General features: G+C 38.3%; 2 protein-coding genes and 1 long non-coding RNA gene across 6 annotated transcripts; 2 read left to right on the forward strand and 1 right to left on the reverse strand.

The window, feature by feature from the left end:
* Positions 1–3,454: 3,454 nt before the first annotated feature.
* On the reverse strand, positions 3,455–7,797 carry tex47 (testis expressed 47). Of its 2 annotated transcripts, XM_028029404.1 has the most exons (8): positions 7,624–7,796; positions 6,045–6,117; positions 5,537–5,643; positions 5,401–5,465; positions 4,631–4,706; positions 4,373–4,507; positions 3,773–3,920; positions 3,455–3,618 (listed from the first exon to the last, which is right to left on the reverse strand). In XM_028029404.1, exons 1-8 carry the CDS (start codon positions 7,681–7,683, stop codon positions 3,590–3,592), a joined length of 693 nt encoding a protein of 230 aa, XP_027885205.1. In that variant the 5' UTR covers positions 7,684–7,796; the 3' UTR covers positions 3,455–3,589. The 2 variants fall into 2 exon arrangements, with proteins under 2 accessions (XP_027885205.1, XP_027885204.1); XM_028029403.1 differs by having other exon boundaries at positions 4,373–4,706; positions 7,624–7,797.
* Positions 7,798–8,644: 847 nt separating this feature from the next.
* On the forward strand, positions 8,645–20,617 carry ndel1a (nudE neurodevelopment protein 1-like 1a). 3 transcript variants are annotated; one of them, XM_028030134.1, is made up of 10 exons: positions 8,645–8,752; positions 11,426–11,522; positions 14,818–14,971; positions 15,724–15,872; positions 16,483–16,619; positions 16,877–17,050; positions 17,813–17,907; positions 17,997–18,142; positions 18,244–18,278; positions 19,480–20,617. In XM_028030134.1, exons 2-10 carry the CDS (start codon positions 11,437–11,439, stop codon positions 19,488–19,490), a joined length of 987 nt encoding a protein of 328 aa, XP_027885935.1. In that variant the 5' UTR covers positions 8,645–8,752; positions 11,426–11,436; the 3' UTR covers positions 19,491–20,617. The 3 variants fall into 3 exon arrangements, with proteins under 3 accessions (XP_027885935.1, XP_027885934.1, XP_027885936.1); XM_028030133.1 differs by lacking the exon at positions 18,244–18,278; XM_028030135.1 differs by lacking the exon at positions 18,244–18,278 and having other exon boundaries at positions 17,997–18,120.
* Positions 11,529–14,727, forward strand: LOC114152297 (uncharacterized). The gene is made up of 2 exons (XR_003597105.1): positions 11,529–14,464; positions 14,550–14,727. It is a non-coding gene; the product is annotated as an uncharacterized LOC114152297 (long non-coding RNA).
* Positions 20,618–21,859: the final 1,242 nt, after the last annotated feature.

Genomic DNA, 21,859 nt, shown 5'->3' on the forward strand with positions numbered 1-21,859 from the left:
AAGTGTTTGTGGTAGTAATTTGGAAATATTTGCTCTTATTTATGACGGTAAATGTGACTTTTTATCACTCGTATTGATAATAGACTATAATCTGACATCAATTAAGGCTGAGGCAGCTGTTTAGTACAAGTAAGAAAGGTTTTGACAATTTTTGAGAAAAATCTACAATAAACTCCCAACTATTAGCTGAGAAAAGTGCTGGGATTTGTTGACTTTGTGAATTTCCACAATAATTCTGAAGAAACTGGAGGGACTGATTGATATAATTTGGCAGTAAATGAATAAAAACGGAATTAATTTGGTTGATAACATAATATTTAAGCACATTCAGTGTTTGGTCTAGAATCTTCAGGGCCACATAAAAACCTACTGCGGGCCGGATTTGGCCCACGGGCCTTGAGTTTGACAAATGTGGCCTAGCGCTTCAATTTACATTTTTATTCCACTGATAAAGTGAGTCCAAATGGTTACAAGAAAAAATTACTGTTTACCTTTTCATAAATCAACCAGTGAAGAGCAGATGTAAAACTTGACAGCATTTTTATTGAATCAACTTTTAAAGGTTAATTGATTTTACAGTTCCGTTTGGAGAGACAGTTTGGTATAGTTCAACTGTTTATGGCTGTCAGTTTCTTCATCATGGTTTACTGTTATTGAAAACCTCACATTCTGTTCTGTTCTCAGAAAATTATAATAACACAACAGACCAATAAAAAGGATAAAAAAGGTTAATGTTTTAGATTCAGCTCAGTGTGGCTCTTTTCCTTCAACTCCACTTTCCATGAATGTGCTTTGCTTACAGGACTCTGCATATAATTTATTATTATTTTTAGCAACAACCTTTTGTGGTTGTTGCTAAGGGTTTCACTGAGTTTCTGCTGTTTATTTGATCAAATCAGCAGGTCTTACTGTGACCATAACATTTCTGTACTAAAAATATTATCCTGTATATATATTCAGCATTAAAAATCAGTTATTTTTATTATAATAATGTCAAATTTACTGAGTAACTGAGTTGTGGGTTTTCATTGGCAGTAAGCCATAATTAGAAGAATTTAGAGAAATAAAACCTTAAAATAAATCTCTGTATGTATAATCAATCTATTCATGAGGATTTTTAAAAACTGAATTACTGGAATAATTTGACTTTCAGATGATTATTTTTATCAAAGAGCATCTGTACAGGACATTAATTTAAGTTTCCATGATTTTCTTAAGTTTTTACAACTCCAGCTTTTGTTTTAACTCTCTAGTGGCCATTATATTTTATGTTTTGAATCGTTTTTAATCTGCTGCCATGTCACAATCTATCAGATCCACCAGATGAATTAGCATAATCCAGCATTAACGAAGTAGTTTATAATTAGGAGGAGAAAAACAAAGCAAGAATTTAGCAGCCATTGTAGTTGGGCTGAGGTCTATCTGTCCCCGCTCTGTATTGTTTCCTGTAGCGATTCACCTGCGTGTTTTTTACCAAATGATTTTAGAACGCATCAAACTTCACAACCCACATAGTTTTCAGCTTTTTGAGCACTGATATATATATATATATATATATAAATATATATATAAAGCCTTTTTCTACACAAACAGGTGGAATGTACAAACAATATTCACCTCAGAGGTTGCGATCGAAGCAGATGTGTGTGCGTCGTCCACGTAGTTTCATGCATCAGACTGGATGGATGCATTATGAGCAGTTTCGTGGGTTGAACTTCAACATTGTCTTTTGTGCATTGTCTACAGCATGCTTTTTCACCATGCCTATGAAACACGTCTTATATTTGGTCCTATCTAAATGTGCTTGTATTTATTTTTGGTGAGAGAAAAGATCAGGCTTTACAGGAAGTAATAGTCAGCGCTGCCCTTTACCCTTTTCTTTTTTAGCGAAACTCCTCATCAGTTCTTAAATCATTCAGACGTTTACTCCTCATATGTTCCACCTTGTCGTGAAAAAGCAAATCAGCTTAAAACAGAGACGAAGATCCTTTTAAAAAAAACTGTTTAGTAAACTACTGGACTTTAATCTACTGGAACGCTGTATACCCTAGAATAATCCAGTTTAGTGTGTAGATTACACTGTGGTGCATGCAGTCATTGCAGCCAAAATACTCACCCTTATTCTTTTTTTTTTTTTCATTTTACAAAGGTTCAAGTTATACGTTAAGGGGCCAAACTGAAAAGGAAAAAAACACAACATTTGATCCAATCTTTGTTTTAAACTGTAGTGATGCTGTTGACTCTCGAAGTCTGGAGTAAAAAAGGAAATTACATTTCTTTAAAAAAAAAAAATCTTCTTTTATCTCTTGGTCACCAAGTGGAATTCAGTGTAAGACGGGAAAAAATTAATCATCCGAATGTTGAAACTATTAAACTTGTTTTTATATTAATCTGATGTCCTTTGTTTTTGTTGCAAACACATTTCAATCTCAGATTTAGAATATATAATATAATTCAGAAGGTATATCAGTCTAATGGACAGAAGTAGAACATGATGCACTTAATTAGGATCTGGAAAATAGAGCTGCAGCATTTCACAGCTTGTTCAGGTGATTTAATATCTTCAGTCACATTCTGTCTATTTATATACGACAGATTATTGACAGACCGATTTGTGTCAGATTAGGACAGTACAGATTACTTGTTCTTCCTGTAAAAAAGTTCATTTTAGTTGCTTTACTATAAAATATTATTTGGCGATGAAACAACATAGCGGTGTCAAACAAATTTTTGTTTTGGGCCAAATCAAGATCACTGAGTGCTTTTAAAGGGCCGGTGGTGCCAGATGGTATTGATGAAACCTGTTCACAAACTGTTAAAATATCAATGAATTCTTAAAATTAAATAATATTATTGATCATCTTTTCAGTCCCTCCAGGAATTCGCAATTTTTTTTTAGAAATGTTTTGCAATAAAAAGTGTTTGTGGTACTAATTTGGAAATATTTGCACTTGTTTATGATGGTAAATTTGACTTTTTATTACTCGCTGTATAGATCATGGGCTATAATATGACATCAATTAGGGTTGAGGGTACAGGTAAGAAAGTTTTAACAATTTTTGAGAAAAATCTGCAATAAACTCCCAATAATTAGCTCAGAAAAGTGCTGGGATTTGTTGATTTTGTGGAAATTTCCACAATTTTCAAGAAACTGGAGAGACTGATATAATTTGGCAGTAAATGAATAAAAACTGCATTAATTTGATTGATAACATAATATTTAAGCACATTTAGTGCTTAGTCTAGAATCTAGAGGGCCACATAAAAACCTACAGTGGGCCGGATTTGGCCCACGGGCCTTGAGTTTGACACACGTGCAATAAGAGAGTGAACTGAACTGTCCCCATCTGTCAAAAAAGTTACATTAAGACGCGAATTAAAAATGACGTGCTTAAGTTTCAATCCTTGGAAAGAAAGGTAAAATAAATGTGAAAATGTTAAAATTACCATTTGATGTGATTTAAAAACAGTGTTGCATTTATTACATTAAGTTTCCAACATGCTCTCTTACTTTAAACACAAACATTCACTGTGAACTGGGTGTTTTTCATGGTGCTCAGACAGACAGACGGACAGATAGCTGGAAGCTCTAGAAGAAGGATCTGAGATTGACTTGTCCTGTTGAACAACAACAAAGTAAAATGTTAATATTCTTCCTTTTTTTTTAAATCTGTGTTCATACTTTACAGTTAATATGATTTTTCATAGAACCAGAAATTACTAACTATTGAGGTGAATTTTATTTTCAGACTGAGAATGAAGTTCATTTTACCCAAGTCAATGCTGATGTTTAAGGGGCTGTGGTACATCTGCAGGTACTGCTGGGGACTCAAAAGTTCATCTCGGTCCAAAAGCTCCTCCAAAGCCTCGGGAGGATTCAAAAACTCTGGTTTATTATCCAAGATGGCGCCTGGAATGTCCTGGAAACACAATCAAGCAGCCACAACATTGCAGTGACTTCCACAAGTATTCATATGCCTTGAACTGTGTCCCTTTTTGTTATGGTACGATTGAGTAACTCTGGAGGATCTGCGGGGATCCACAGCTCAGGTGTGAGAGTCTTTACAAGCCACAGATATTTGTTGTGTTTTCCCCAAAACAGTAAGAAACCAAAAAAAAGGAGAATGGACAAAATTGACTTTACACTAGAGGTAATAGAGTTGATAGAGGCTTTAGTAAAAGTTGATTCTATAAAGTTCTGAGTCAGGGAAGCTGAATACAAATACATAGCACTTTGTTCTAATTTGTACTTATAAAACACATGTATTATCTACCTACCAGTTTGTAATTATGAAGTTTGCGATTGTAACATGACAAATTGTGTACATATTTGCTATATCTTCACATTTGGTTCAGAAAACAGAAGACCAACCTTAGAAGTTTCTAAATGCGTAACCAGCTTCTGCAGCGGCGTCAGGACGCGGCAGACCACCGTCTCTATGCTCTCCTCCACTTTTTCAAGCCTGGTGAACACTGGGTTCACATCTATCTGATTTGCAGTCAGCACCTGCAGAATGACAGGCAGCTTCAAAACTACACACACAAAGGTGACAGCTGAAAAAAAAAAAACCCTGATGGTATCGGCAGAAACATCTCTAGGCATTTCAAGGAAGAGATGTAAAGAGCTCACCTTGTAGCTCCATTGCTTGAACTGTCTGCTTTCCAGACTATGCCACATGAAAGCAATCTTAGCTTCCAGCAAGTTGCTGAAAAGAGAGTTTGCAGGCCTTTAAATGCAGCTCAACCTTCACAGGTCTACCTCTGGAAACATTTTCAGCAGTTTGTCAGCAGTAACAAAATCATTTAATTCATTTCATTCATCTCCATCCACCTTTGAGCAGCTGTAATTTCACATTAATGATGGCAAACTGAAGGCGTTTTAAGTTTAACTCATGTTAGGCTGTTTTAGCCATTCTAGTAGCGCAACTCAAGGGAAAGTCATACTGGCTGCTCAGTCAGCTTACATTTAGCTCCTGAACTCGCTGACGGCTGCTAACGTTTGTCGATTCCTTCACTTTCTGTGGAAAACATTTGCAGCTCAAATGCTTTCCGCTGGGTGGACTGATGTGAAGTGTGCAGATTTTAAGAATCGAGCCAAATTTTATTGCCTTTGTTATGACTTTTGCTTCATCTGCTGCCTGAAAACAAAAGAGTCTTTGGCATCAGGCCAGACGCACCTAATAGAAGTTTATCGCAAAACTATTCATTCAAGCGAGAAAATGTAAATTGTCTCCAAATGTCACTTTTGGAGTAAATGGAGGTCTAATATGTGTGATTTAACCTAAGCGTTAATTCGGGCCTCAGAAGTTTGTTAGAGACCAAGGAAAATATAGAAAGAGACTCGGGGAACAATGATTCTGAGACGTTCTCATTAGCAAACATTAGCAAAGCAATGGTTACCAGTCCGGCTGTTCCTGCGTGGCTTGGAATTCGTTCAAAAAACAATCCAGCATGTATTCAGATGCCTATAAAACAAACATAGTCATCTATATGTACAAATCTGACAATCTGACTTTTACCTGGAAGCAGAACTTGCCTCAATGATGTGTAGCAGACAGGTGGGATAAATGAGCAGCAGCCCTGTGATCCCATAATCCAACTTGTGCTGTTTGGTTAACTGAGTGAGGAGATTTTGATAACGAGCTGCTCAGAAGCAAACAAACAGTTTGTTAGGCTGCACACTGCCACATAAAAACCAGCTTGTTATAAACACACAGCTCCACGACTATCCCAGCTTTTATAGTTGGTTTTCTACTCCAGTAAATGTCTAGGGATTTCGTCAGCAGCTCTCATAAACGTCGATGAACAGACATTTACACAAGGAGGTGTAAAAACACTCAGACGGTGACGACAGGACAGGATTTTACTAGAAAAAAATGTCCCTCTGGGGTTTTTCTGCACAGACTAGAGTGTAGGGCTACTCATTTACTATATCACAAGGAATATCGTCACATTATTAGTCCCCCTTAAGGAAAACTGAATTAAATTGGTATCAGATAATTAAAGTGTCAAGCTCTGTAGCTGTAAGGTAATTGGTGGCTGACCTCCCAGTTCTGTTCTATCAGCAGAATTGCTGGGGACTTGGGCTACCATCGTCAGCTGCTGCAGCACGACCTTCTGCAGAGAGAGAGAGAAAATGAAGAGCCTTCAGAATTAGCCAGCTTGCTACCTGACAGTGTCTGTATTAGTAGCTTTTTGACCTTTTTAAGAATAAAAAGAAACAAATTTGTTTAATTAAATCTATGGAAAAAACCCAAACTGTATACAAACCACATCTTCCTCCATCTTTTCCTTCTTCATCTGGTATAATAAACTAGTCCTACTCTCCTCTTTTGTTTCTTCTGCCTCCATTTTCTCCATCACTTGTTATTCCAACCTCATCTCTGTCTGAGTTTTGCTGAAGTAGCGACAGAGCAAAGTCTCACCGAGCTTTTCTGTTGTGTGTTTCAACAGCTTACACCCTAGAAACCCATTGTTCTCCAGGCCCTAAAAGTCCAAGCCTGCAGTTTTCTTCTGTGACTCTTTCTCACCTCCTTCAAGGATAACCTTGTGGTGTAAACACTGAAGGTGAAATAGAGGAGGATCTGGATATTCAGAACAAAATACAGCAAAGACCTGCTCTATAAAGGTCTCACATAAGTTTTAAAGGCGAACAAACATTATGGAGACTAAGGAAGACAGCAAACAGGCCAGGAATAAAGCTGTGGAGATGTTTAAAGCAGGGTTAGGTTATAAAACCAGTGTTTCTGGCTTTGAACGTCCATAATCTGAAACTGGAAAAGCATGATCAATAGTTACCGTTGACCGAAACTGGCAGAGAGGACATTAATAAGAGAAGCAGTAAAACTGGTAGAGACTCGCCTTTGCAGCAGTATCTGCAGCAAAATAGTAAAATAGTTTCTACCACAAAAAACTCCAAAACTGTTACAACTTGATCGTCCTGTGATAAAATGTGAAATTCAAGGGACCAAACTGCAATTATTTTTGCCATAAAAACCCTGAACTCCTACATGTTTCAATATTTATCCATTTCAGCACACCAGAATCAAACATGTCGTTCATTAGGAAATCTCTGCAGGACACAAGGACATGCGGAGGAAATAATTCAGCCTTTTGACTTAGATGTGCGGCAGTGACACATAAAACAAGAAGGATCAAGTTGGACACCCATAAAGTGCCCCTTTGCTCAATAATGACACCACATGCCTACTCGTGTCTTTTCAGAAATGTATACAGAAATGGCAACACAGTTTACTTGTGAGAAAAGTGAACAAGGTTGTATTTTACACATTGCCACAATGTTATACTGCATTTGCCTTGGAAGTCAGATCTGGGGACCAAATCAACCTATAGACCGAACAATTTAGAAAACTAGCTTGAATTATTATTTTCAGTACACAGAAAATGGGTAAATGCTTTTAACAATTCAGTACAGTGCATGTTACAAATGTGTCCTAAACATCCAATGTGGCCACTGTGCACTAACGCTGTGCAACTTGCAGGAGCGATCTTTTAATTCGTACTTATGACGGCTTTGTTTACTAAATGTGATGTCACTTCCAGGCCGAAATTGTGACTTCCGAGACAAATAAAACGCAGCATTTCCGAACTTTCGGCACAGACCTCTGACTTTCTGCCGTACACCACGTCAAACAAAGTTTTTCTCTCTTCATCATCCTCCATGGCGTCTCAGACGTTTGAAGGAAGACTTTGAAGCTCCTAGGAAATACTCAGGACAGCTGAGCTGGTCCTCCGTTACCACGGTAACACGTTCCCTCAACATGCGCTCTGACGTCACGACGTAAGAATAAACGGGTTTTTTTGTTTTTGTTGTTTTTTTTTTTTTGGTCTGTTTTGTCTTTTGTCTGTGTTTGTTTGTTTTTACTTGATTGTCCTTGGTTGAAAATTATAGCTATACATAGAAATAAAATTATACAGCAATTAGTATTTGGACTAATTTAGGTTTGTGAGTAAACTTACTGCTGAAATTTTATCTTGAAATATAGGACAGACCTGCTACATATTCGCTAGCTTAATATGGAAGCTCTTCATTAAAAAATGTCATGGTTGAAAGATGGAACATTTTAAAGCAACGTCTTTCAATTTCTCGTCACTGTTTCCCCTTTTTTCTGTTTTTTTTTTAATTATTATTTTTTATACATATTTTTACATCCCAATCTGTCATATTTACTTGACGCAAATCTGAAATATAGCTCTTAACCACATCCTTCAAATAGCACAGTCTGTGCTCTTGGATTACCAGTAGGTGGTGCTATTTTAATAAACTTGTGTCTTATGCGCAATATTGCGCAGTAGTAATGCCCATGGAGCAGGTCCACTGGTCCACCCCAAATCTAAATGATTTTCTGTAAAAAATAAAAATAAAAAATGCATTCCCAAATCAGTGAATTTATTTTAAGTGCCGTCAACAACCATGACTTTTTTCCCATAAAAAAAATCATTTGTATGTAAATTTTTAACCATCTGTGCCTCTAACGTATTTAAAATGTGTTTCAAATATGCATATTTTTATTCTGTGTTCCTCTGTGGAGATAAATTACTCACTCTCAACATCCCGTAGAAATAGATAGAACAGGAATTAATAATAGGAGAAACTGTGATTTATTTTATAGGTGTGTTCCCCTTTAAATCGCGCTGAACCCAGTGGAGCGGAGATCAGACAGCAGAGGACGGTCAGCTTCAGCAGCTCCGAGCAGCGATGGACCGATAAACCTTTGGAAGCGATGATCAGGTACTGATGCACTTTGTTTTTATATAGTCCTTTTCTTGAAGTAAAAAAATAAATAAACATAATTAAAATACTGGATCCATCGTGGTCGTCTCTGGCTGGCCGTGTGTTCGGATTGTTGCACACCCAGTTTTGACAGCTGAGCTCAACAGCATCACCGATGTGTCTCGCCCTAACCCCAATAAAGTCCGATATTAAATATAAATATGGAAAAATGGACGCTTATTATCATTTTGTCTACATTTCAGTAGAATGTACAACTTAATATTTTCTTTATGAGCCATTAAAATCTGATAAACATCTGATCTGTGTTCAGCTTCATCATCGATTAACCCATTAAACCCAGATCCATTTATATATATATAAAAAAGTACCGTGTCATTTCTGAAAGACAAAAAATATAATCCCCACCTAATTTAAGGGTATTTTGATGTGACACTTGTCGTAAATAATAAATACGCTAAACATTTAATAATAGACAAGATAAATTATTTGATCACCATTTATGAATAAAATAATATTGTCTGTTAGACATTAAAAGTGCTCTATGCAATCAAATTAGACTAAATTAAGATCTTTTTTTATGTACAAATGTGTTTTGATCTCATCATTATTGAATGTAATAAAAAGTCATTCGAGCAGCTCTGCACATCTTATTGTATTTTTTGGAGATTTCATGTGATGAACTATCACAAAGCAGAGCATAGTTGTGAGTGGAATGAAACAACACATGCAAAAAAAAAAAAAAAGTTTTACAAATAAAGACCTGAGAAGTGTGACATACATTTGTATGAAGCCCTTTGTTTAACATCATGTTGGAGGCTGCTAGTCTTCGCTGACTGTTTCTGATTAATAATGCCCTGCTGTGGTGTAAGTCCCAGTCTCACTTTGTCTTATATATACACTGCGTTTATCAATCAATCAATCAATCAATCAATCAAATTTTATTTGTATAGCACATTTCAGCAGCAAGGCATTTCAAAGTGCTTCACATCATTACAAACACAGAAACACAATGCAACATAGAATCAACAATCAAAACACAGCATTAAGTCAAGTTCCATCAATAAATTTGTAATTGATTACATTTCAAATACAATTTTAAACAGGTGGGTTTTTAGTCGAGATTTAAAGGAAGTCAGTGTTTCAGCTGTTTTACAGTTTTCTGGAAGTTTGTTCCAAATTTGTGGTGCATAGATGCTGAAAGCTGCTTCTCCTCGTTTGGTTCTGGTTCTGGGGATGCAGAGCAGACCAGAACCAGAACCTGAGGAGTCTGGAAGGTTGATACAACAACAGCAGATCTTTAATGTATTGTGGTGCTGAGCTGTTCAGTGATTTATAAACTAACAACAGTATTTTAAAGTCTATTCTTTGAGCTACAGGGAGCCAGTGGAGGGACTTTAAAACTGGTGTTATGTGCTCTATCTTCCTGGTTTTAGTGAGAACGCAAGCAGCAGCGTTCTGGATCTGCTGCAGCTGTTTGATTGATTTGTTGGACAGACCTGTGAAGACGCTGTTGCAATAATCAATGCGACTGAAGATGAACGCATGGATGAGTTTCTCTAGATCTGGCTGAGACATTAGTCCTTTAATCCTGGAAATGTTCTTCAGGTGATAGAAGGCCGACTTTGTGACTGTCTTTATGTGGCTCTGGAGGTTCAGGTCAGAGTCCATCACTACTCCCATGTTTCGGGCCTGATCTCTAGGTTTTAGTTGTAATGACTGAAGCTGTGCATTGACTCTAGATCGTTCCTCTTTAGGTCCAAAAATAGTAACTTCAGTTTACTAGCGCCCTCCACATTTATCGCTGGGTTAGGGTCAAACATTGAAACATGAGGCTTCTGCTACACTTTCCTGAGACTTTTACTGGAACTGTGGGCTTTGATTAAATATTCCCACTCCATGAACACCTCACCTTTGGTCCACTGTCAAGTACGATGGAGGATTTGTAATAATTTTGGTCCCTTGGACACTATCAAGATCTCTTTGTAACACCAAAAACAAGCCAACCAGGGCTACTTTTTAATTTAATCAAATGTTGACAAATCTAGGCTTTAGTTGATTTAGTGCAACATTGCTGGGTTGTATCACGTTAACATTATTTACTGTCATCCTGCGGAAGAGGTTCAGTCTGATCACATTGGTTGCCTGTAAAAAATGATGAGGCTCAAACTGTCTGGTCAAAACAGCATAAACCCAGTCTTTTTTTTTTTTTACATTGAAAATAGGTCATTGTCGGGTCTTTCAGCGGATAACGATCTAAAACATGTACTTACATCGATACAGAACCACACCAAATAAAAAAAAATCAACCTTCTTCCATTCCAGTTTCCAGACCAAAACCCGTAGCAAAACTTTGGAGGACAATGAGCTGAAGAGGAGAACCGAGGATGATCAGGAGAGATTGTGCTGGAATGGGCAAAGATTGTCAAAACTGATCAAAGCTGAATGTAGTTTGAGGCTCTTTATAAAGATTTATTAGGGTGCCAAGTAGTTTTCAGGCCAGCAGTAGACAGTTTGTGTTTAGGAGTCTTTAAATGTAAAAATGGATGACTATATACAGAATTGAGGATGGCATTACCTGTCAAAAATGATTTTATCTTGACTCTTGTTTGAGGTTGATAATTCAAAGTAAATTCAAGGTAATATATGCGCTTTGCTAATTCTCTCCTGTAGATTTGTTTGCCATGGAAATGGACATGATGCCAAAATTCTCCTCGAAGGACGAGGAAATTGATTTCTGGAAAGCTCTTTCCCTCAAGTACAAGAAAGGGTAAGTAATGACAACATGGATGCTTTTCCCCTGCAGAAACAGAAAGTTTCAGGTTATTTACCAAGGGCTATTTATATGTTTTTACTGAGCATAATCAATATCTAGAGGTAATCTGATCTTTCCACTGTTTTTCAAAGGTAGATCAGAGGGAAAAACAGTGGGAATGTTTACCCTCTTGTAAACATTCCCACTTTTATCATGATATAACCGTAAAGAATATAAAATATTTCACTGGGATTTTATATGAAAGAGCAGCACAAAAAGCTCCTTTATGCCACAAAATGACTAACCTATGGTGTCGTTCTGGGTCGCAACTCGGACCAAGTGAACATAATGAGTGGCAGTGAGTGTTTTTACATCACTGTGGGGAATTCTGGCCGACGTTTCTGTGCAGAAATATTTTTTTAATGTATTTTAGAGCATGAATCATTCTTTTAAAGACCATGCATCTATTTGTTTTGAGCATTTAAGTACAGACTTTGATTAAGTCACATCATATATTTTCAAGCCATTCATTGGACTTGCTGTTGTGCTTTGGATCATTTCCCAGCTTCACGATGTTTTAGACGTTGCGAAGCTGCAACTCTGTTCAGGAACGCTGTATCTTATCATTCCACCGCTCGTTTTCATGCTCTCAAATGAAACCAGTTTTTCCATCTCCAGTGACACTCTTCTGCGCATTGAGCAGGAAAAGTGTCTCTCAGCAGCTCATGTTTCACAGAGGGTAGAAAGAGCTGCAAAGACTCTTTGTTTTTTTCCTCTTTTTGCACGATTCCCACTGAAGGCAGTGAAACTTACCTGAGTCTTAAAGCTGGAACGCAGCTAAAGACTTGATTAGATAAAACTGAGCTCTAAACATCTTGTGTCAACGGAAGCCAACACCCAGTTATGTGAAAGTTTTCAGACAATAAACATCCTTCAGAGCTGAGGCTGCCTGCTATTTATAGATCATCAACTGAGAGGCGTTCTTTTAAAGCAGGGAATTTGACCTTTATTTACCTCAAAAGGCATATCTTGTGGTTTAAAAATAGCATGGAGTGCCATGTGGCGGACACTGCAAACACAAGAAGGTGTTCTGGTCTGATTTATCCAAGTATTGTGTCAATAATACAGTAACTTTTTTCTGCTCAGTTGGAAGGTATGACTGTAGTAAAGGTAATTCAAGTCAAAATGGGCTGTGCATGTGATGAAAATTTACCCTAAAAGTGTGTGATTTTCTTCGTTGAGGATTCTGATTGCTCATTTCCCCAGGCGGGAGCGTCTTTAAAGCGTGGTAACAAGGATGAAGTGGACATGCGTGTAATATTCGACCTTTTCAAAGTGAAACCAGTTCAAAGCCTCTCTTAGTATTACCCCCGTGTGCCGAGGACAAATGGACTCCCTGGCTCTGTGCCACCAGCAACACTTGAGCTCACATGATGCCAGTTTTAGACAGCTGGATGTGTGTGTGCGTGCGTGGGTGTGTAGGTGTGTGTGTGTGTCCATGACTGCGTCAGCAGACGCTTACATAATCAGCTCTTTACGGTAAAGCTGCTCTGAAGTCACGTGTTCTTCTGTATCATCTGCACCAGTATCATCTTGATAAACATTGATTTTTATGAAATGTTCTGAGAGGTTATGGGGCGTTAGATTTGAGTCCAGTGAGGTGAAAACACTGAGAAAGTTTGATTCTCACTTTATATTCAGGCCTGGTTTCACGTTGATCCATTAATATTTGATGTTAAATCTAAGTAAATATGTCATTTCTGCTTTTACCACCAGTTTTAGTTGAACAGCATCGATCTGAGAGAGCAGAGTTTGTACGCCAAAAGCAGAAACTAATCTAACAATGTTGTCCTGTTTTGTAGAAAGTTTGGTGAAACTCTATCAGGGAACACCAAATATTTAGAAACAAATTTTTTTATTCCAGATTCGCAAATTTAACGTCATTGTATGATTATCAGACACTGTAGAGCAAAAAAAAAAAAAAAAAAAACAACCTTCCATTACATCCTGCAAAAGGAAGCAGATTGAAATATTATCTTTAAGTTGACTGAGAGTCAAAAGATATATTTTCTACAAGTACCAAATCATTTGAATCAAACACGGAATATTACAGTGATCAGAAAAACTGAGCCAGTAAAAGAAATTCTTACATTTCTACCACTTTATTAACAGAAATGGTCACATTTATTGTCACCCACAGTGGATGTGAGTTTAATGCAATGTGTTCACTGGGGAAGAAATAACAGATCATTTATAGGACAGCAATCAGTCTCGTCCTACATCTTTTTATCGAGTGGTAATATTCAGAGAGAGCGATCTCTGATTATTCCTCTGTGTCTCTTTAGATCCTCCTCAGGTTTTCAGAAGGTTTTAGGTCTGGATGCTTAGATAGTCCTGAAAAAAGGTTAATTTTGTGTCAGGCGAATCATTTCTGAGTGGATTTGGTCACACGTTCTGTATCATTATCTTGCTGAAAGGCCTAACCGTGATGAAGCTTCAGTTTAAGTATATATATTTTTTCCAAAATCTGCTGGTGTTCAAGAGGTTTTTCCCTCCAGTAAGAGGGAGAGAAGCCCACAGCATCACACGTCCTTCACCATAATTACCATTGGGCATTTTTATCCTTCTTTTTATGCCAGACCCAGCAGGAGTTTTTGTTATCCAAAATTGTAACTAAAAATAAGCGCGATTCCAGTTTCATTGCATGTTTACATTTTCAGTGGTTGGACAGAAATCTCCAAACTAAGATGTTTAATTCAAAAATACTTTATCGATCCCAAAATTAAAATGTTGCTGTAATTCATATTATTCATATATTCTTCAAAGAATTGTTGTAGATGGTGATGGATGTGGGCTGGGAAGATCTCCTCTCTGTATTACAGTGAATTACTCATGGTTGCCATGGAGACTGGGTGACCGACCCCCACATTGCCTCTTTTTGCCGTAGCTTTATCAAGGTGCTTTAAGGATTTCCTTTTTCTTCTTCTTCTTCTTCTTCTTCTTTTGTTATCATCAACACAGTCTATCATATTTCTACCACAGGGAAGCAAGACACATCTACACTTGAAGTACAGACTGACCTCTGACCTCTGACCCCCTGACAAATGTAGTAATGCTGAGCACGTAAATCCGCCGAAGCGCCTCCCGTGTTTGAGTTTTGTTGGCTGTATGTGGGTCAGAGCTGCGGCTCGATAAAATAAACATGAAAAAGTAAAAAAAACAAAAAATGTTTTTAGCTGTAGCAGTTGATTCATGGCTCCCGGCTCTGCTGAGACCTCCTCCTGTTGTCTAATGGCTGCTCACATCACAGCTGTGAGGAGGCCCAGGAGGAGCTGCTGGAGTTCCAGGAGGGGAGCAGAGAGCTGGAGGCCGAGCTGGAGGCCCAGCTGGGCCAGGCCGAGCACCGCGTCAAAGACCTGCACTCCGAGAACCAGCGGCTGAAGAACGAGGTGGAGACGCTGAAGGTAACTCCAGAAACAACCACAAAACACCTGATACTGGCTGCCTTTTTGTTTTGGAGCCCTAAATCAAACATTTCTGTTAAGGGAGGATTTAAAGCTGGAGGTGGAGCCGTTTGCAAACGTATCTGAGACCCCCTCTTTTCTAATCCTGCCACCTGCTTGGCCCCATTCTTTCCGAACACCGACATGCACAGCTCTAATAAATAATTCATGAGGCTCAGACTCATTCCTATAATTACCACGTTTCCTAGTCCATGTTTCCAGCTGCTTTTTACACAATAAAAATGATAAAATCAGAAATTCTTCACATAGTCTTTGTTCTGGTCCATGTCTGGTAAACGAAAACCCGTCAGACATCTTGGCCCAGAAGCTCCCCTGCCTCCCTGCTGATGATTTGAGTCAGTACCTGCTACTTTAAGTACTGACTAAAGATACCTAAAGCAAAAAATATTTGCTTTAGGTATCCCTGGTTTTCAGCAGGGACAGGAGCAGAGACACAGACCCGTGTGGCTGCTTTCTGCTCCCACGGCGATTCATCAGCAGATGTAGGTCAGACACAGAAAGCCTCGTGGTTTTTATTGAGCTTATTGTCTCCGGGATAAATGGGTCACAGTTCACATCCGCCGCAGGAGTGGAAAGAGCTAAAAGAGGGCATATTGAAGAAAGATGGACGGCGATGAGCAACAGGAGCTGGAACATTGTGTCCATCTCTCTATTGAAATGGACTCTGTTATTTTGAACATCTCCGTTTTCAGGAGCGGCTGGAGCAGCAGTACTCTCAGAGCTTCAAGCAGATCTCGCTGCTGGAGGACGACCTGGGACAAACGCACAGCATCAAGGAGAAGCTCCACAAATACGTCCGAGAGCTGGAGCAGTCCAACGACGACCTGGAGAGAGCCAAACGGTCTGTGCATGTTATTCCCAGTTACAATTAGTTACTGCATTGCACATTTTTTAAAAGTTGTGTACAAATAACACTGAACATTCTGCGTGGTCTTCAGACGGAAAAAGGCTAGAAATCAAAATTGATCTGTTCAGATGTTTTTTTTTCATTTTAAAGAACTTCTTTCAGATCAAACCCTGAAAAAGCAAAAAGTATTTTTTTTTTGTCATGTTTCTAGTGCAAATATCATTATGGAGTAAAACAAAACTAACTTACAAGTAACTTTTCAGAAAATATATAAGTTTAAGTCAATAACTTCTTAATATTGATGAAAAATTTCTAGTTCCACTGGCAGATTATTTCACTTGTAAACATGGGATAAATGTCTTGTTATAATTGAGATAATCTACTAGTGGAACTACAACTTTTATTAATTAATATTAAGGAATTATTTACCTAAAACAAGCTTCTATATCTAGCAGAAAAGTTACTTGTGAGTTAGCTTTGTCTTATTTCAAGTGTGATAAGATGTTTTCACTTGGAAAAAAAAAAATACTTGGTGAAATTTTGTGTTTTTGCAGTGAAATAGTGATGTTTTTGTCCCGTCTTGATGTTTACACTGCGTCCTCAGAGCCACCATCGTTTCTCTGGAGAACTTCGAGCAGCGCCTGAACCAGGCCATCGAGAGGAACGCCTTCCTGGAGAGCGAGCTGGACGAGAAGGAGTCGCTTCTGGTGTCGGTGCAAAGGTTAAAGGATGAAGCTCGAGGTGCTTATTGATTAAATCCCACAAATGATCCTCTCTGTCACTCACTCAGCTGCTGCCTTCGCCTTCTTCTCATTGCCATAACGTAACTAATACAGACGTGGAAATTGATGTTTGTGGACTTCGACTTCACAATGTTTCTCAGTAAAACAAATTGAAGTACGAGGCTGTAACATGACAAAATATGACCATTTTAAAATTATGTAAATATTTTTTCAAGGCTCCTGCTGACCTTTTTTTTCCTCTGTTGGGGTTTAAAGATTTGCGTCAGGAGCTGGCCGTGCGAGAGCGGCAGGCAGACATGAGCCGGATGTCGGCTCCGAGTTCCCCGACGCAGGACAACATCAAGATGGACTCCGCAGTACAAGCCTCCCTCTCCCTCCCTGCAACGCCTCTGACCAAAAGTCTGGACAACGCCTTCGCCAATCCATCAGGTAGATTGTTCATCCAACTGCGTTACCTTCATCGTCAGATGGGTTCAGACTTAGAAAGCATGACTTATGAAAATGTCCTGCTGATTTAATTTTACGTAAAGGAAGATGAAACGGCTAGAGAAAGGCTTCCTGGTTTCTGGAGGGTTATCTTACGGTGATAAAGAAAGAGAGTTTTCTAAAAAGAGAACAAAATTGTTAACATCTAAGCTTTAGAGAAAAGGAATTCAAAAACAGGGATTTTCTTATCGATACACAGAAAATATACAAAACATAATTTGAGAAAAAAATAATAAAACATGTAAAATAAAATTCAAGAAAAGCATGATCAGTGATTAAAATTCATTAAATTGCATTTTGTTATTTTCTTTCTTTCTTTTATTTAAGCATTTAATACATATTTTCTTTCTTTGTGCTTTTTGAAATGTAGAGAAAATGAGACGAAACCTATTTTTGGTCAACAGCCTTGTGATGAAGCCACCACTGTCCTAACAAAAACCAAGTTGGAAAATAAATAAAATCAAATTTAGAAAACAAGTAAAAAAATATGGAAAACATTACAACTATTTTTATTTTCACATTTTTTAAAACATCACAGACTTTTATTTTTTGTTCAATACAATCCAAAAGTCTACATATATATATATATATATATATATATATATATATATATATATATATATATATATTGCTTTATCACAGTGAAGAACTATTTTTAGTCTTAGATTTACTGGTTTTAGTTTTTATTCTTTGTTGCTGTTTCAGTTCTGTCTAACGGCTACGGCAGCAACTGTCCTCTGACTCCCTCTGCCAGAATCTCAGCGCTCAACATCGTCAGTGATTTACTCCGGAAAGTGGGGGTGAGGGATTCCTTCTTCCTGTTTTACCCGCTGCGTCTCTCTCCAGAAACTCTCCCTTCTTCCCTCTTAGTGTTTTTACCTCCATCCAGGCTTTGGAGTCGAAGCTCGCCGCCTGCAGGAACTTCGCTAAAGACCAGAAAGCCCGGAAGGCGTTCTCTCTGGACAACAGCAACGCGCTCAACGCAAACACAACCAGCTACGCTCAAGCACTCAGTACGTCGTACTTTGATAGAGCGTAAGTGACGCGCGCACACAGCATGTTACTGGCTTACTATACGCTTTCACAGATGAAATGATGAGAGGAATCTCAAACGTGTGTGCGTTTTGTCCCAGCAGAACCGAGACAGTCATATTCCCGGCGTTAGTTCTGGGTAAATCCAGCTCCTTTACCTGCGGAGAAGGTTTTGGGATGCATGCTGTGTTGGGCCTAACAAGCCTCCTCTCTAATCATGTAGCAATAAAGATGGTGGTGGGCTGGAGTGAGCTGATTGACGGTGGCGGTAGAGCTCTGATGTCCCGTTATGGAGTTTTTTTATCAGACCTGAACTGGTAGAGTGACGGCCTAAACTTCTGGCAGTGACGTGAATTAATTCATTGCACAAAAAAAATATTTTAGCTGAAAATATAACCCAGATCATGGGACCCTTACAAACTTATAAGCTGGCTTTATTTCTGTACAATCATATAATAAACGCAGGTGGGAAAGTGAGAGAGAGACAACTGGAAGCCACTCTATCAATATGATTAGCAGGCAGGTAGGAAGGACAGGAAGAAGCAAGCGAACGATAAGGGTTGGAAAGGATGAGTAAAGTCTTGCCACAGATTCTAAATGGGATTTAGCTCTGGGCTTTGACTAGGCCATTCTAACACATAAGTTTGCTTAATCCAAACCCTTCATTGTAGCTCTGGCTGCATTTTTAGGGCCGTTGTCCTACTAGGAGCCGTGAGGTTTTCTGGTTTGTTCCACCCGTTTGCTGAGTATCTTACATGTTAAAATTCATTCTCTGTAACTTTGACAGAACTCACCAGGAACTTACTGGCTGCATTCCTTTACCGACGCAGATTTAGTTTATTTTAAAACAGTTCTGAAAAGTAATCAGTGTGTTCATGCATCGTGTAAAGTCCTCTGAATTGTCTTGTGGCTCAAATGTGCAAAACAAATAAATTTGCTTTTGCTTATTCCAGGAAAGTGACCTTTGAGTTCTGGAAAGTTGTGAACTCCTTGAGATACTTGTTGCTACTAAATCTAATCAGTTTAAACTCTACCTGGAATCATAACGCTATGGAAAATGAGCTTCTATTTTCATTTTCTTTTTTTATTTTCTTAAACATATTGGGTCTTTGCTTTTGAGTTTTGCCTGATCTTTTCAGACAAAAGAAACATACCAGGAAAATGTCTATAAACCTTTTAATCTACACACATTAAGGTGTGTGGATAATTTGCATCTCATCTGCGTGTCTGAAAGTTGCTGAAATCATAAATGGAACGACGTTCACGTTGAGTCAGTTCTGGATTCTGTACAGAGGAAGTGATGCGTGGATGGTGACATTGTTTGGGTCTCTTTGTTGCAGCGGGACGGTGAACAGGCTCGACCCCGGGACCCTGACAGCCATCACCTCCGCTCCCGCCGCTTCCTCACCCGGCTTGGTGCGCCTGGCTGTGTAGCCCAGGAGCAGAGATCGAACGCTTGGTTGCACCGTCTCCAGCTGCGCCCTCCTTGTTGTTTAACGCCGTCTGTTGTTCTGACTCGACTCTTGTGCTTTGTAACTGCTGTAATGATGGCTCCATGTGTGAGTAATGGGTGTTTGTTTATCTGTCTGGCTCTGAGAAAGACCATGAGGGTCTTTCTGCTCACCTGACTCGGGTTTGTTGAGTGCATCATGTCGATAAAAGGAAAATATTATGCAAATGTTACATTTCTGACACAATAAACAACACTTTTCTCACTTGTAAACAGAATATCTCACATTCTTACTTAGCAATAATGTCAGCTAAACCTTCACACATGTCGGCCGTGTCGGTTAGTTTAAGTTGTTCAATACGTGTGCTTGAACAATGTTTAAGTCCTTTTCTCTGGTGTTGAAGCACGCCTGGTTTATTTACAGAACTAGTGTCTAGTGAGTCTTTGTAGCGAGTCACACAACGTAACTTTAAACTTTGTGACATGAAGCGTACAGTATTGGTCATATTGATCCGCGTTCACAGCTCAGCAACAAAGTGGAGAGTTCAGACATGCTAAAGGGATAGTTCAGATTTTCTACCCATGGTGTTCGAGAGACATTATGAGCAGTCAGTATCTTACCTAGTGGGTGTTAAGTTAAGACGGAGACAAACAAAGCAGGTTTCTGCAATCTTTGATCAACACAAAATACATTTTTATTGATTGTGATTTTGGTCCATGGCTGTTTATGCTGCAGACTGTTGGTTTGAGGTCTGCCTCAGTTTTTTTTTTTATTATGTTGAATATTTTTTAACAGAACTCTGTTTGTTCAAATCTAACTTGTGCATCTAAAAATCTGAACTATCCCTCAATTTAATTTCTGTTCTCTTTTTACCTGTTTTAACTTTTTTTAAAGTCATTGCACAATTTATTTCTAGGTTTATGTGGAATGTAGGTCAGTTTTAGTGCAATGTGTTTTTTGCTGTTTTTAGGTTTAATTTATTTCTTGACTGCATGTAACCAATAAAAGATGTATTTATTATCACAAACGACTTCAATGCATTTTATTGTTAAGGAATTGTATTTATTGGGCAAATACAAGTTAAAAATTATTTTTTTAATTAAATTATTTGCCCCATAAGTCCACATTTGCATTCAAAAATAATTAGATTTTAGTTTTTAGAAGATCCACATTCCTGTATATTTTTTATTGGTCTGATGCATCATTCAAATTTTCTGAAAAACAACATTCAGGGTTTTAATAAGCTATAAACATCAAAATTAACAGAAATGAAAACTTGAAATATGTTACTTCTGTGCACAATTAATTCCTCTAGAATAGTATCATGAAAAACTACATCATGTTCCATATTTGCTCTCATATTAAGCCCTTTAACGCTTCATAATCGGCCATTTTCACACAATGAAAACTGCTTTCAGGTAACAAGCCCATTTCTTGAACAGGGTTTGCCGTTGCATTTATATGAAACATTACATGAAAATAAAAACACAACAAAGATAATAAGAATTTAGCTCACAACTTTCACTCACACAGCTCTTTAAGTTGCATGTTCTGCCCTCTGCTGGACAAACAACATTCTCTTCAGATGGTTTAGAAACACATGGAGTTGGTACATGTAGAGCAGTTTGACGTCTTTCACTATTTGAAGGCAACAAATCAATCTGTGCACACAGGCTGGGTGCAAAATCTAGAAAAGCCCTTTTTTTATTCTCTTCTCTCTGAAAAGTGGAGGTTTACAGAGTCTGCTGATCTGCTCGCCGTCGGCCGACTTCATTAACAAGGTGAAGAGAGCCCAGAAGTGTCTGTTTTGTTCAGTCACGCCCCGCCTTGCTTCTTCTTCTCTGCCAGCTCCTCCATCTGCTTCTGTCGCCTCTCCATGACCTCCATCCTCTTGGACTCGTTGCGTGCTCGCTCCTGGGCCCGGATAACATCCACATCCTTGAAGAACTTATGTCTGTATGGCAGAAGAAACAGAAATCTCACTAGGACAGATTTCTACAGCTGTTATGATAACAAAAGTAAAACCCAGCAGGGAAATTGTGAATATTCTTTAAATCAACAGCTTCCCATTTATCACCACCCTTCAGGAATAGTTCAGCGATTTACATGGAAGACACCAACCTAACCTGAGATTAACTTTGTAAGTCTAGTTGAGCATTTGCAGGATCTCAAAAATATATTTCAAATAACAGATCTGGTGATTCTTTCGCAATAGTCGCACAAATAACAAATGTTTATTTTTTGTCATATTTGTGATTTCTCCTGATTT

This window comes from Xiphophorus couchianus, chromosome 10 (assembly GCF_001444195.1).
Source record: "Xiphophorus couchianus chromosome 10, X_couchianus-1.0, whole genome shotgun sequence".
In the NCBI taxonomy this organism is placed as follows: Eukaryota; Metazoa; Chordata; class Actinopteri; order Cyprinodontiformes; family Poeciliidae; genus Xiphophorus; species Xiphophorus couchianus.

Bases quoted from the DNA above. Each gene is read 5' to 3' on its own strand.
- tex47 (XM_028029403.1), bottom strand. From the start codon at position 7,683: ATGGAGGATGATGAAGAGAGAAAAACTTTGTTTGACGTGGTGTACGGC. The intron at 5,644-6,044 runs GTCAGCCACCAA...GCTTCTGAGCAG, and splicing joins TGATAGAACAGAACTGGGAG to CTCGTTATCAAAATCTCCTC. The intron at 3,619-3,772 runs GTAAAATGAACT...GTTGTTCAACAG, and splicing joins AAACATCAGCATTGACTTGG to GACAAGTCAATCTCAGATCC.
- ndel1a (XM_028030133.1), top strand. From the start codon at position 11,437: ATGGAAATGGACATGATGCCAAAATTCTCCTCGAAGGACGAGGAAATT. The intron at 16,620-16,876 runs GTGCTTATTGAT...TGGGGTTTAAAG, and splicing joins GTTAAAGGATGAAGCTCGAG to ATTTGCGTCAGGAGCTGGCC. The intron at 17,908-17,996 runs GTGAGGGATTCC...ACCTCCATCCAG, and splicing joins ATTTACTCCGGAAAGTGGGG to GCTTTGGAGTCGAAGCTCGC.